Source organism: Cibotium barometz, chromosome 63 (genome assembly GCF_041138505.1).
Source record: "Cibotium barometz isolate CiBa-2024 chromosome 63, ASM4113850v1, whole genome shotgun sequence".
Lineage (NCBI taxonomy): Eukaryota > Viridiplantae > Streptophyta > Polypodiopsida > Cyatheales > Cibotiaceae > Cibotium > Cibotium barometz.
The window spans coordinates 3,989,805-4,003,023 of record NC_141108.1 but is presented as its reverse complement, the minus strand read 5'-3'; the positions used below and the strand labels follow the sequence as shown (position 1 = coordinate 4,003,023).

The following is a 13,219-nucleotide window of genomic DNA, read 5'->3' as shown; positions in this document are numbered from 1 at the left end:
ACCTGTAGGCTCTTCAACAGGAAGTTCTTCAGTCTGGGAAGGAGATATCGTCAGAGAACATGGCCATAACGTTGCTGTCACATTTGCCCTCTTAGTACTCAGCATTTTACTCGTCTTTGATTACTAGTGGTAGGCTCAGCACCATCACGTGGGAGGAGCTTGTGCCCATGGTCTTGGACCAGGAGGAACGATTCACGAACCCTCCTCAGGGTGGAGGTTTGGAGGCCTTAACTGGCCAACGATCGAAAGGCCGTAACACGGGCAAAGGGAAGGCTTCATCGGAGAAGTCTTCTGAGAAGAAGTTTGTCGCTGACCGCGAGAAACTAAAGGCAGAGAGGACCTGTAATGATTGTGGTGAGAAAGGCCACTATTGGAGGCAGTGTCCCAAGCGGAAGACTGAGAAGGGTGAAGATTCCTGAGCAGCAATCATGAAGACTCCGGCCTTTGTGCACCTGGAGGTGATGGACACCGATGTTTCATTTTCTTCAGGCAGGGAGGAGGTTGGAGGATTCTCCGCAACGGATACTCGGGAGTGGATTCTAGACAGTGGTGCTTCCAAGCACATGACTCCTTCCCGTTCAGATTTACAGGATCTTTGCAGGTATTTTGGTCACATTCTTACTGGGGATACATCCACTATCCTAGTTCATAGTGAGGGCAGGTTGGAGATAGTTCCCGATGGCAGAGGGGGGAAGCATTCCTCCCAGGTGTTGTATGTTTCGTCACTTGGTTTTCATCTGTTGTCAGTGCATCAGGTTTGCAAGACTGGCGTACGGGTGGAGTTTGATGAGCATTTTGTTGCTCTCCGGGACAAGGCAACAGGCCATGTAGTTTGGGAAGGCGGAGTGGAGAATGGAGTTTACAAGCTTTCAGCACTCTCTCTCCAGGGTTCTCAGGTGTGTGATGAGTGGCAGTGTGGTAATGGCCACTTACGTGTGGATACATTGCAGGTGAAGGCTCTCCGGGACGAGATGGAGGATAGCTTGCCAGTTGATGGCAGTAGTTGGCAGGAACTTTTCTAGTACTGATGTTGGTGGTTCTTGTGTTCGTCAGTCAGAGGAAATTGAACAGGTAACTTTTGCTCTGATTTCTCGTAGTATTTGGGGGACAGAAATTTTGTAGATGAGGATGTTCTTTCCACGAGGACCTCTTGGAAAGCCAGGCAGGTGGCAGTTGATTACTTGCAGAACGAGGTGCATTCTCCAGGCTTTGTGGTTCCGGACTCAGAGGGGGTGGTTGACAGGTTTCAGAAGGCCTTGCGTGGTCTTCGGCAGGTTTCCAGGACTTGGCTTTGCACCGTAACAAGTGTTGATCCTTGTGAGCAGTGTGATGCCTCTTTGACTCGGAAGCGGAATGATTCATTGATTTGGTTGATGGACACCAGATTGGACGTGAGCTCCTGATGAGGCAGTTGAGCTCATGGTTGCAGATGACTCTTTGGGAGGCAGGATTGAGTATCTTGTGGTTTCTGCAACATGCGAAGGATCATGGACTCTTGTACACAAGAGGGATTGATTGATGGAGTCCGACTCCACGGATGGAGTGACTCAGTTTGGGGAGGAGATCCGGACACGAGGAGATCTACTTTAGGCCCAGGAGTAGTTTTACGGAGCAGTAAGAGGCAGTCATGTTTTGCCTTGTCGACAGAGGCAGAGTTCCGGGCTGCTTGTGATGCTGCTTGTGAGGTGGTGAGGTTGCAGAGGTTGCAGTGCAGGATTGGGCTTCCACTGGAGGAACCCATGGTCATCCAGAGGCACTTTGTTCGTGAACAGATCGTTGCTGATGACATCTTGCTAGAGTTTTGTTCGACAGAGGACAGTATGGTGGACCTCTTCACGAAGTCGCTATCTCAGGATTTGCTCAGGCGGCACCCCAGCTCCCTGTGGTTGGTTTCACAGCCAGGAGCTAAGAGGGGGTGTTAGAAGTCATCTCTTGTCTTTCTGTAGACACCAGGGCCTTTGTTGTGGGTGTGCCCGCCCTAGTAGGTGTTTTCTCATTTTTCCCCACTCTCCATATTTTTTCCCACATTTTTTCCATTTTTTCTGTGGCTTGGGAGGCAGCCCTGGGATGTCCTTGTCTGTAGCCGGCTGCATCAGTCCTCTTAGTGGTGCTGGCCGACTGTATGTGGACAAGTCGTCGACCTTCTTGGTGCTGGCCGACACCCCTATGAGCTGGCCGACTGGTGATGATAGTCGTGGGCACTTCTGGAGTCCTGTTGGCTGCCTACAGCAGGCTGACTGCTGTATGGGGGCCATATAAAATGGGCCCACGGCCCTTGCCACATCTTGTATCATTTTCGGGATCTTCTTTGTGTATATAGAGCAGAGTTACACACCTCTATCTCTCCTCTCTTGTGCTGTTTTTTTCTGCATTGCATTTGCTTGTGTTCCGGGATTTGGTCATCATCTCCGCTGTGCATTTTGACACAACCCTCTGCCTTTGGAGTCCACTCCTCGCATATGGGTTGGTTGTATCCATCTTTTCCTTGAGGATTAGTGCATCAGTGTTTTTCTGTTTTCTCTCCTCTCTCTCTTGGAGCTTCAGCGTTTTTGTCATTTGTCTATTGTAGACAGCGAGAGGCCTTCTTGTGCACATGGCGTAGGGGTCCCTTTCCAATCGATCGTGCCGGCGAGATTACTTGGCATTACAAGCCGCTTGATGTGCCCTGCTTGCCCTCCTTTCTTGTATGTGGTAGGTTTCCCTCCGAGAGTGGCCAGCCATGGAGGGAACCACCCCTCCCCAGATTGTTTCTTGCTTCTTATGAGGGTTCTGAGCATGTAGAGTTTGTCAAAGTCACGCAGTAGTAGCATGCACACCACCCTAGGGCATTGAGCAACGTCGGTGGTTGGGCTCCCATCTCCTTGCCGTTGCCCCTCCCAAAAACCCGGCCGGAGGAGATATCTATGACAAAGTGCCATCTCTGGACCAGAAATGCTGCAAGGTACTGAAAACGCACTACTGTATGGACCGATCTGCACAGCCGGAGAAGTGATGGAAGCAAAACGCACAGCAAGGTGGGCAGATTTGCAGAGTTTGGAGCAGCTAGGACCTAAGCGTATGATACCATGAAGGAGATAGCACATGCGGAAGCATAAACAGTAAACATATGAGAGAGTACAAAGTCGAATGAGAGAGTTGGACAAGATCACCTTTTATAACAGCAGTAAAGCTTTACAATGGCAATGGCCAGCAATTGAATGTTGAACTATGTGCAAGGGAAGTGGATAAAAGAGTGAATAATGGAGAACTCCTTATATAGTGCAAGAGGAAACTGGCCGATTGCCCCTGGACAAATAAATAGGAGAAAAATCTAGTAAAATACTAGATAAATGGTAAAGCCCTAGAACACTGAGATGCACACCCTATATATGGCTCTTCGACTTCCCATGCTCTTGCATATGGGATAATCCACCACAACTTTTAGTCATGCGATAACCCAAGAATAGCTACGAGAATTGCCACCTCCAACACATTTAGCCCTTGAGTGGTTGTTTTTTAGCTAATAGAAGGATCTCTTTTCGAGGGGAAAAAAAACTCCATGAAGACTAGTCTACCTAAAGTTGGGACTCTACTCAGGTAGTGTCACCGCAATGCATGTTTTGCCTCGGTGGAAACCCTAACCCTAATTTTCAAGATTGTCAGAATGAAGATCTGTTCGTGTCATCGCGAAGAGCTCGTTGAGGAGAGGAGCAGCTTTGTCTCTTACAGCATCTTTAAATTCAAAGTGGTTTGAGAGATTTTTAGGAGGATGACTTTTCGCATAAAAAGTCAATAAAGTTGCTTTTCGGTTGCTTTTTAAAAGCAAAACTTGCTTTAAAGCAACCCTAAGCCGGCTCTATATAAGTGAGGCATGGACATAGTTGTCTTTGTACGTCGTACGACACCATATCGTATGGAATACCATACGGTACGATATCGTATAGACTCGTACAGATTTTTCAAAAAAAACATGATAATTTTTTTTCCCATTTTTTTTGGGTGGTAATGGTCTTGTTTTTGCTTGTCTATGGTTGTTTGAGCTTCCTCTATATTCTGTGATGCTTCCCTCCTTTTTAAAATGGTCCATATCTCGAAATTGGAAATATCCAAGTTTCCAAGTATTTTTTTTAAAACATTGTATTTTATTGTAACTGTATTTTCTTGTACTGAATCGTATCGTATGAATCGTATGGTATCGTACCTGACAACTATGGGCATGGGGAAGGGCTCTAATCATAACCTCAGTAGTGTGGGTCTGAGACGAGGCCAAAGAAGCCTTCACTTGGGTGCTAGTGTGTGTGCGGGAGTGCTCCTAGCCGAGGATACTTGGAGCGGGACTGGTGAAGTTGTAACCCAACTTTGTGAAGAGTAAAGAAATACTTGTGGGGGCACTAGAGCAGTTCGGGGCCACCACTTCTCTTGTGTAGGAGCAATCTAGCTTCCCTGTCTACAGTCTCTCTCTATTTTCTCTCTCTTCAAGTTTAAGTGATTTAAACTATCTTTAAGCGCTTGTGTGTGGTGAAGTTTTTGTCTACCGCATGAGGTTCCATTGTCGGGATCACGTCAACTTTCTCAAGGGGGCAAGCTTGTGGTTGTCTGCACGCAAGCATAATGGAAAGAAGGCAAAGAAGAGAATTGGTTTCTCTTGAGGAAAAGGCAAAGAGGATTCACATGGACCAAAGACACATGAAGATGCACAGTGAAGACCTGTGTTGGCATGTGTAGATCAACCATGAGCATTCGAGTGGGTAAAAGTCAAAAAAGCAAGGCTGTTTTGACCAAAAAGCTGAGTTTGACAAAGTAAAAAAGAGGATCAAAGTGTATGGAAAGGTTGACTATGTCAGGGTAATGGTGTGCATGTGGTTTGGAACAACTTGGGGCATGAGAACATGCAAAGGCAGGCATGCTTCACCAAGCGTTTTTCTTCATGAACCTGTTGCTTACAGATTTCAGCACAAAAAGATTTGCGTTTTCAGATCTGGGAGCTGTGTTTACATCAAGAGCTGTGTTTTTCATTAGAGAGCTGCGTTTTCTCAATGATGGTGCTTCGTTTTCTTCAATCAGGCTGTGTTTTTCTCCTTATGTTTTTTTTTCCACCCTCCCACCATGCATTCCTTCTTCGTCATCCTCATACTGAATCAGTTTTAGAGGAGGTCTAGCTAATTCTACTATCTAGCCCTAATTGAAGGGGAGGATTCTATGGTTGGAGGATATGGCTTCAAGAGATCAATATTCTGACTTCTCTGGACTTCTTTTCTCTTCAGAGGGAATCCTATCCCATACTTCCTAGGCTACCACTTCATCGGTATCCTCTCCCTCCACCCCTTTGGTGGTTTCCCCATCCTTTCTTGCAACCACGTCTTCTCTTGTTTCTCCCCTCCCACAGAAACTCTCCCCTTCTTTCTCACATATTCCATCCTACACTCCTCCCCAAATTAGTGATTCCATGAAGCTTGCAGTGCATGCACATGGAGAGAAGATGTGTTTTTTAAATAATAGGGTGCGTAGAGAAAAGCATGAAAAGTGTTATTTTTGGAGCTCTTAAAGAGAATAGATTGCAAGATTAAACATTACATAGAGAATAGATTGCAAGATCATCTAGGTATATCATCATACTGTATTAGCGGACATGCAAATTTCACATTGTGAAGTTTTTGTCTAAGTTGCAGTCAATTGATATTGTGTTAATTCTTTCTATCTTTAGTGGTGCATATGTCCTATCAACTACCTTTTTGTTGTAATAATTCTTTCTATTTGTTATGATCCTTGGTGCTAGGCTTCATCATGGCTGAGTCTGCCCTGTATCTCCGGAGCTCTGACAGAAACTCAGTACACAGTCCTTTTATGAATGTATGTTGTGTGTACGCGTGGGGGGGTGTGTGTGTGGGAGCATATATTGATACCAAGTTCTACACCCACTATTGGGCACTGATGACGTTAGTGGGGATGTCGTAGTATCTAGTCCATACTATGCATGATGGAGTTGATGGTTTATTGTCTTGTGGATGACTACCATGAGGTTATAAATTGTACTTTCTTATAAGGTGAATTTCGACATGTTCTTGGATTCATCTAGGTATATATATATTATATAGAGAAGGGCTTCATGCTTATGTTTTACTCAAATTACAGCATGAAAGATCTACAGATTTATCATCCTTCGGTCATGGTTTTCAAAGCATGCAAATGGGATATGGCAATTGAACAAAACATAAAAATGGTGGAAGAAAAATTTGCAAGCGATAAGGAATAGTAAACTCCCCCTCAAACAAAGACTATTCCTATGGAGATGTATTGCAGGAGTACTCCCTATTGGCACGTATTTGGCAAAAGAAAAATTGCTACTACTAAATGCGCACGATGCTCGTGCTTGAATGAGACTATTCCACACTTGTTATGGAATTGCACAGATACCAAGGTGTTCGTTCTTACATCGCTGATTGGCAAGGAAATTGACAAACAAAGCTCCTTTCTTTGCATGGACAAGATTTTGGGCACTTTGGACAATCTAGATTGGTCATAATCGGCTGGTTTTCCTTGCCTCAGATTGACAAGTATTACTACTTTCGTAGCTGTGTTGAGCTACAATAGCTAGACCAATTACATCTGGACTTCTTTTTTTCGGCTGCTTTTAGTTGTACATTGTAGGAGAAGTGCCCTCATCTTGGGGGCTCTTCTCTTTATACAAAAAAGAAATAGAAAGTGTGGTTTTACAAAAAAAAAGTGTGTTTTATCTTTTTTGACATTTGGGAAAATGTTTTGGATGTTTAGAAGATATCCTACTTTTCTTTGCCTGGGTGAGATATTGGGCTATATGGACAGTATGGCTGGATCGTAATTATGAGGTGTTTGCACAACCTCGGATCGACAAGTATATATACTTCCATCGATCATTATGTCAGTCTTTGCTTGACAGTTTTGAGTTGTAGCAGAGTGATCAGTAGAATTATGAAGTGTTTTTCCACTGTTTTTTAGATGTGCTTTGATGAGAGCCTCTCACTTTGAGGGTTCTCAAATATAAAACAAAATAGTGGTTTCACACAAAAAAAAGTGTACGTGTTATCTTTAATGCTAGCCTTTATCATGGCTGAGGCTAGCCCATCACCTTTGAAGAAGTGATAGAAACTAAGTTCGATATATCTACGAAGTTTTTTTTATCACGGTGACAAATCTTTATGTATGAATGTGCATTTACCCTTGGATGTTGATGATGTGAGTGGGGATGTCATAGCACTTATTCCATGCTACAAACGATGAATGTGATAAATAACTTGAACTTTTCATTGGTAAATAGAATTGACACCCATCCTAGGTGCTTCACCTACATGGTCCCTTTTCATGATCGCTTTCCAAAACTCAGAGCAGTGGGCATCATACTCACATACACTCTTTATGGCTTTACGAAGTCATTAAGAAATTCATTAAAACTGTAACTCATTTATCATTCGCTTTAGGGAGTCAGTTACCACATCAACCTTATTTGGTGGTAAGAAAGAAAAGTGTTTTGAGGACACTTTTATGTTCTCTTAACCGAACAATTTTGTGGATTTTTTTTGAAGGTGAGATTCCAAGTTGCTATCTTTTCTTTTGTATAAATACTATCAAGACTCCAACAAAATTTGTGAATTTTCTTACTATAAAAATTGCAAAGAGTTAAAGAGATATAAAAGTTTTTGAAAGACAAAAATTGACTTTCAAAGCAAGGTATGAACAACATTGGTATTTTGGGAAGAAAGTAAAGCCCTAAGGATAGGGCTTAAGTAGAATTTTATGGAGCATTGTAAGTCTATGCAAGATTGAAAGCCATGCTTTTTTCTCTAGGTTTTGGTATTATCGAGGGTATGCTTGTGGCGATATACCTCCCACTGAAACTGGCCTTCAGAGACTTGACGGGCGGTGAGCACAAATTAATCACACTTAACACTCTTGATGAACTGGAATAATAATAAACTTTACAAAAGAAGAAGAAGAGATGGAGCTAGAACGCTCCTGCACAAGAGACCGATAGGCCCCAAAGCGTGGCGCCCCCGTAGGTATTTATTTATCACTTGAAGTTGGCGTAGCCCTTGTACAACTTCCGAGAAGAGATCTCCTTGCTCCACGTAGAAGGAGTCTCCTTGAAGCTTTCACCCAAGTTTGTTGTGTGATACAAAGAGCCTTGGCCCCCTTTTTGTACAAGTTTGGGGTAAAAAGCATGGCTTTTCGCCTTTAAAAAAAAAACTATTCGAATGCTTCTCTTAAAAAAAATAAAAATAAAATTAATATTCGCACATGGGCATGCTTTTATTTTCTTCCGTGTTTTTGGTTCCAGTCCGCTTTCTCTCTGCGTTTTTCTGCTCGACGTTTCTCTCTGCGTTTTTGCTGCCCGACTTCTCTCTTTCTGCGTTTTTGGGGTTTCGCAGCTGAACTGTGCGCGAGCTCGCCGCTTTGTGTTGCAGTCAATTGCCTTTGCTACGTGGCAGCACCATGTCACCTAGACGGGCTGCCAGTGTTGCTGCGCGGGCTGCTACCCGGCTGCCCCCTTGGCCACTTCAGCGCTGCCAGTATTGCTACGCTGGCTGCAACCCGACGGTGCTGCAGGGCTGTTACCCGGTTACCTCTGGCTGCACTACAGGGTTGCTACCCGGCTGCCCCCTTGGTCACCCCAACACTGTCCCTTAGCTGCTTTTCATGCAGTTCCTTGGGCTGCCTTTTGGGTGGCCCTAGGGTAGCCCCTTGAGCTGCCCTTGAGTGCCCAACAAAAGAGAAGAGATCTCAGCTGCTGCACCTGCAAAGAGAAAAAATACCCAAAGACATACATGCACATGTACAAACATATGAGCATGCACACACATGTACTCACACACACTAAACATGTATTTGTACCCACACACGTGTAAAATCTTACATATGCATATACAGAGTAAAACATGATTAGTGAATGCTAAACATGCTTAAAACATAATTGCAATGCTTAAGAAAAAAGGTAAAATACTCAGTCCTGTAACACCCACCAGGTGGTGCTAGGCTAAGGGTCAAATGATAATTTTAAACCCTAATATTTATATTTTCTATATAAATTCTCACATATGTAGAGTCCATTTATGCATGGACATCAGTAGTGGAAAATCTTTTTAATTAGAAAATTTTTCCCAACCTTCCCAAAGGACATTTTTAACGTCTTGTTTGAGCTACCAAACTAGTGTTCAATTTTCCTTTACAGCACCTTAGTTTGAGATTAGACTCTTACAACATTGTAGTCCGGCAAACCTCGTTACCATGAAAATCTAAATATTAATTAACAGTGCATCATCCGGAAATGGCAGAAGTGCTTTGAGTCACGTGTGGCGTGGGTGGATAGACTGGCCAGGAGTTGTACAGGTTTTCAGCAATGAGTGAGTGCAAGCATGAAGGCTCAGATGGCTGGGGTTATGTGGGCATCTAAGTGTGATCAGGATTCAGTGCTTAGGAGCTCAGCTGCCAAGTGTGCAGGGTCCATAGCCAGCCATGCGTAGCATGCACACGTGTACTCTGGTTTGAGAAAGAGAGAGCCTTGTAATGGGCATTGATTCCCCTGTATTTGTAGTGTTTTTGTGTGCCTTTTTTCCTTTGACATAGAGTCTGAAGTCACATTAATTGTTACCTTCTAAGGGTTGATGTTTTGGAATGAGGAGGTGCTTCAAAGGAAGGAGATTGGAAGGCGCATCTTCTTAAAGCCTTGAGTGTCTGCATGTACTTAACATGCTATCTTTTTTGGATGTCAGTGTTGAGATATTATAAGAGAGTTTAATGGGCAGTTTATGTTAATAACATTAAACCATTAAATTGATTATTTACTTGTAGCTATGCATCTATTATCTTTCAGGTAAACAGCAAAATGGCAGGAGAATCTTTTGGCAGGGTGGCCCTTAAGGAGGCACGTCGCAATTGGCCGTTTGTGCTTGGATTTGGGGTGACACTGTCACTTATTTTAAAGCTCTCTTTGTCGTTAACACGTGCGATCCCCCCTCCCCCCCTTTTTTTTCTTGCACCTAGCTTTGAGGGTTTTGATAAATGATTTTTGTAGGCTCATTTGTACAGTGGAATTATTTTTTACAAATTATTATGTGCATGTTACAGCGGAAGATGCAAAAAATTCTCCTTTTGTTAAGGAACACCATCGCAGGTCAGTTTCTAGCAGTCTTTGTAGCTGCCAGATAAGCTAGATGGGTTTAAACCTTCTTTTTTCTTGGGGATGATGTGAATGATAGAAGTCATGATAAACATCTGATGTAGCTACATCCTTGTCTTGTTTGCAGTTGAAGCTTAGCTTGGAGGTATTGATTTTTGTTTTTGTTGACCGTGTATAAACACTGGATATGGAGGACTTGGTGAATAAGGTTTTGTAACCAGGAAATATTTTGGATCCATGATAGCTTAATGTCTTTCAAGTTGATGACTTATCAGTAAATGGGAAAGACATTTAGTTTACCATGTGTCTGCGTTCTTACAATCTCTAAGGTCCCCTTCATGTTATCTGCCCTGCAACCTGTTCTCTAACAGAAGCTGCCATATAGTAGGGTAGATGGCTCATCGGGAGAGGGGGCGTCACCAGGGTGTTTAACGTAGTCGTGCTGTTGGGTGGGCTTCTGTCATCTGAAGTCACTCTAAGCATTTACTACAGTGCAACACCATGGTGGCAAATGCAATGATTTGTTGTTTAACACGTTAGTTGTTAGTTGAAACAAAGCAATGTTACTGTGTTTGTTTTTTAATTGATGTTCAAACTTTGGTGCTTTTTCACATTGAAAGGTCTTTTGATGAAATTGTGTGGTTGGTGTGTTTTCATGTTGAAAAAACGGTTGTTCACTAAGATGGGACTCGCCATGATAAATTATTCATGAACAGCTTGGTAATGTTTGATGTTGCACAAACCTAATCCCCGTCAAGTTCCCCAAGCTACTTGCATGCGATCAGTTTAATGTCTTAGAATAGGTTCAAGTAATTGTAAGAAAAGCATTCGATTTTTTTAATGTCTTAGAATGGGTTCAAGTAGCTGTAAGGTGGCATATGAGTCGGTCTTAATAATTTGCTAGTTTTCAATAAGATTCAACATTTTAAGGCAGTATTCTGCAGCTAAAATGTCAAATAAAATTCAATCCCTCAGCTTGTCTATTCTTTTGGCTTAATCTCTGGCCCTTGCATATCTTGAGAATGTCACTCCTTTGGTTACTGAATATGGATAACCAACAAGAGAGTGTAATGCAGTTTTAAGAGTAAAGAGAAGCAAGGGATTCTAGGCTCAGTAGTGCTGGGCTTCAAACCATGAGTCGTCCATTATGATGTAGAGATATTGATCAAAATACAAAATAAGAGCATACTTAAAGCTCTCCATATGTGGTTTTCTTTAAATCAGCCCACTAAACCTTAAGTGTTTTCTATATTTTTGTATTATTGGTTACGAGTTAATGCTAAAAAGTATCAGTCTAAACATTTACGAGTGTACAATCATGCCATTTTGAGCCCCCTTAACTATCTTGCCAATAAACTTAGCCCTTGCTTGTTACTTGTAGGCCATGGATGGAAATGATGGGTATGCATTTTAACCGGCTATTTATTTTTCTACCCCAAGTTGCTATAGAATGAAGGCAATAACATGTTAATTTCTTTGTTGGTGTCAATAATAAAAGAACTGTTATAATCATCAGGCTCAATTGTACCTCAAGATCACAAACATCCAAGTAAGCATCTACAAACTATAGATAAGACTCCCTTAAAGGGTCATTTTGAGGGATGCACCATCAAAGATCACATGTGCTTATATTTCTTATTTTTTCCGAAATTCTTCTTACAGTATTTGTGAGTAGTGGGGAAGAGTGATCGAACAACCATATGGTATGCATCTTCTCCATGTACATTCACCCTGTAATAACCCTTTTCCATGCACATAAAGAAGGCAATTTAGGTAACCTTGGAACTCTAAGTATAATATGTATCTTCTCCATGTACATCCACCAGGTAATCACATTCATGAAGAAGGTACTTTAGGTGGCCTTGGACTATCAAGTATGCTTAACTTAAGGTTTGCTGCAAAGTCACCTACTAATCAATAGTCAAAGCATATTTCATATTGTAATGGGAAGTAGATTGAGAGCCTAACATAAATTGGATTAGCTAAATCATTGCATTGGTAATGTTTATCATAAAGCCTTCTTAGTACACATCTTAGTACACACTATGTGGGCATACTTCAATTAAAACTGAAGTGTACACAACCTCAAGTCCACCCCTAACCATTGGAGATGGTAAAGAACTTGCACATGAAATGCACAGCTCCAACAAGCATGCCTCACACAAAAGAACATGCATCTACCATGGAAGGCCATATCCATCAAATTTAAACTCAAAATCTCCATCATTCTTTGTCCATGTGTGATGACCCTTCTTCTTCATGGAACATTTCTGCGACATGATGGGTTTATGTGGACTCAATTGAGGAGATGGGCTATGATTGACTATGCCCTTTTACTTTTTACTAGTACATACATACATACATATATCATCTCCAATCCAAAATCTATATTAATATCATCAAAATTTGGGATTTTTAATATAGGTAAAATTTTTCCATTTGCTCTGTACAATGTAGTTAGAAAATTTTTAGCCTTGTGTGCTAATGCATACATTCCATCTAAACATTGGATGATTGGATTATTCTGGCTCTAATGGATACATTCCATCTATTGGGTTTATGTATTGGAAAACATTGGATGATTGGATTATTCTGGCTTGTCTCAATTTAGTAGATAGTAGGGTTGAGACAAGATAAAACGTTTTTGCACATCACCTTTTGACTAAGTGTATTTGTAGCTATTCCATGTCATCTTAGGCTCTCCATCATGATGCTATAGGGTAATTTGTTTTTATTTAAATATTTTGTAAATAACTAAGAAAAGTTTTTATCTATAGAGTGCTTATATTAACAATTCGATTAAAATCTCAAGTCTTTTGAGAAAATTAATTAATCCCCAAATGGACCAAGGTATGAGACAAAGAAAACATGGTGTCTTGAAGCCTTGCACTTTGGAGTAGTTTGTTTTTTAGAATTATTTTATGGAATTTAATATACCCAACATGCTACTTAGTACTGATCCTACTTCAAAAAAGATACTAGGTCACGCTCTCTTTTGCTTTTTGGAAGGAGGCTGCACAACCAAAGAGCTTGTAAAAAGAACAAGTGAACATAACGATCAGGGGAGGTTAGGGAACTTAGTTATAAGCT

At 41.8% G+C, this 13,219-nt stretch overlaps 1 protein-coding gene across 1 annotated transcript in view; it reads left to right on the top strand.

Annotated features, from left to right (window-relative positions):
• LOC147603584 (ATP synthase small subunit 6-A, mitochondrial-like) overlaps positions 1-10,428 on the top strand; it is a 32,428-nt gene extending 22,000 nt beyond the window's left edge. Inside the window, exons 2-4 of the mRNA XM_086795857.1 lie at positions 9,824-9,953; positions 10,078-10,123; positions 10,257-10,428. Of these exons, the coding sequence (XP_086651983.1) occupies positions 9,836-9,953; positions 10,078-10,123; positions 10,257-10,260 (168 nt within the window). The 5' untranslated portion in view covers positions 9,824-9,835 and the 3' untranslated portion in view covers positions 10,261-10,428. The remainder of the gene's footprint in view (positions 1-9,823; positions 9,954-10,077; positions 10,124-10,256) is intronic.
• Positions 10,429-13,219: the final 2,791 nt, after the last annotated feature.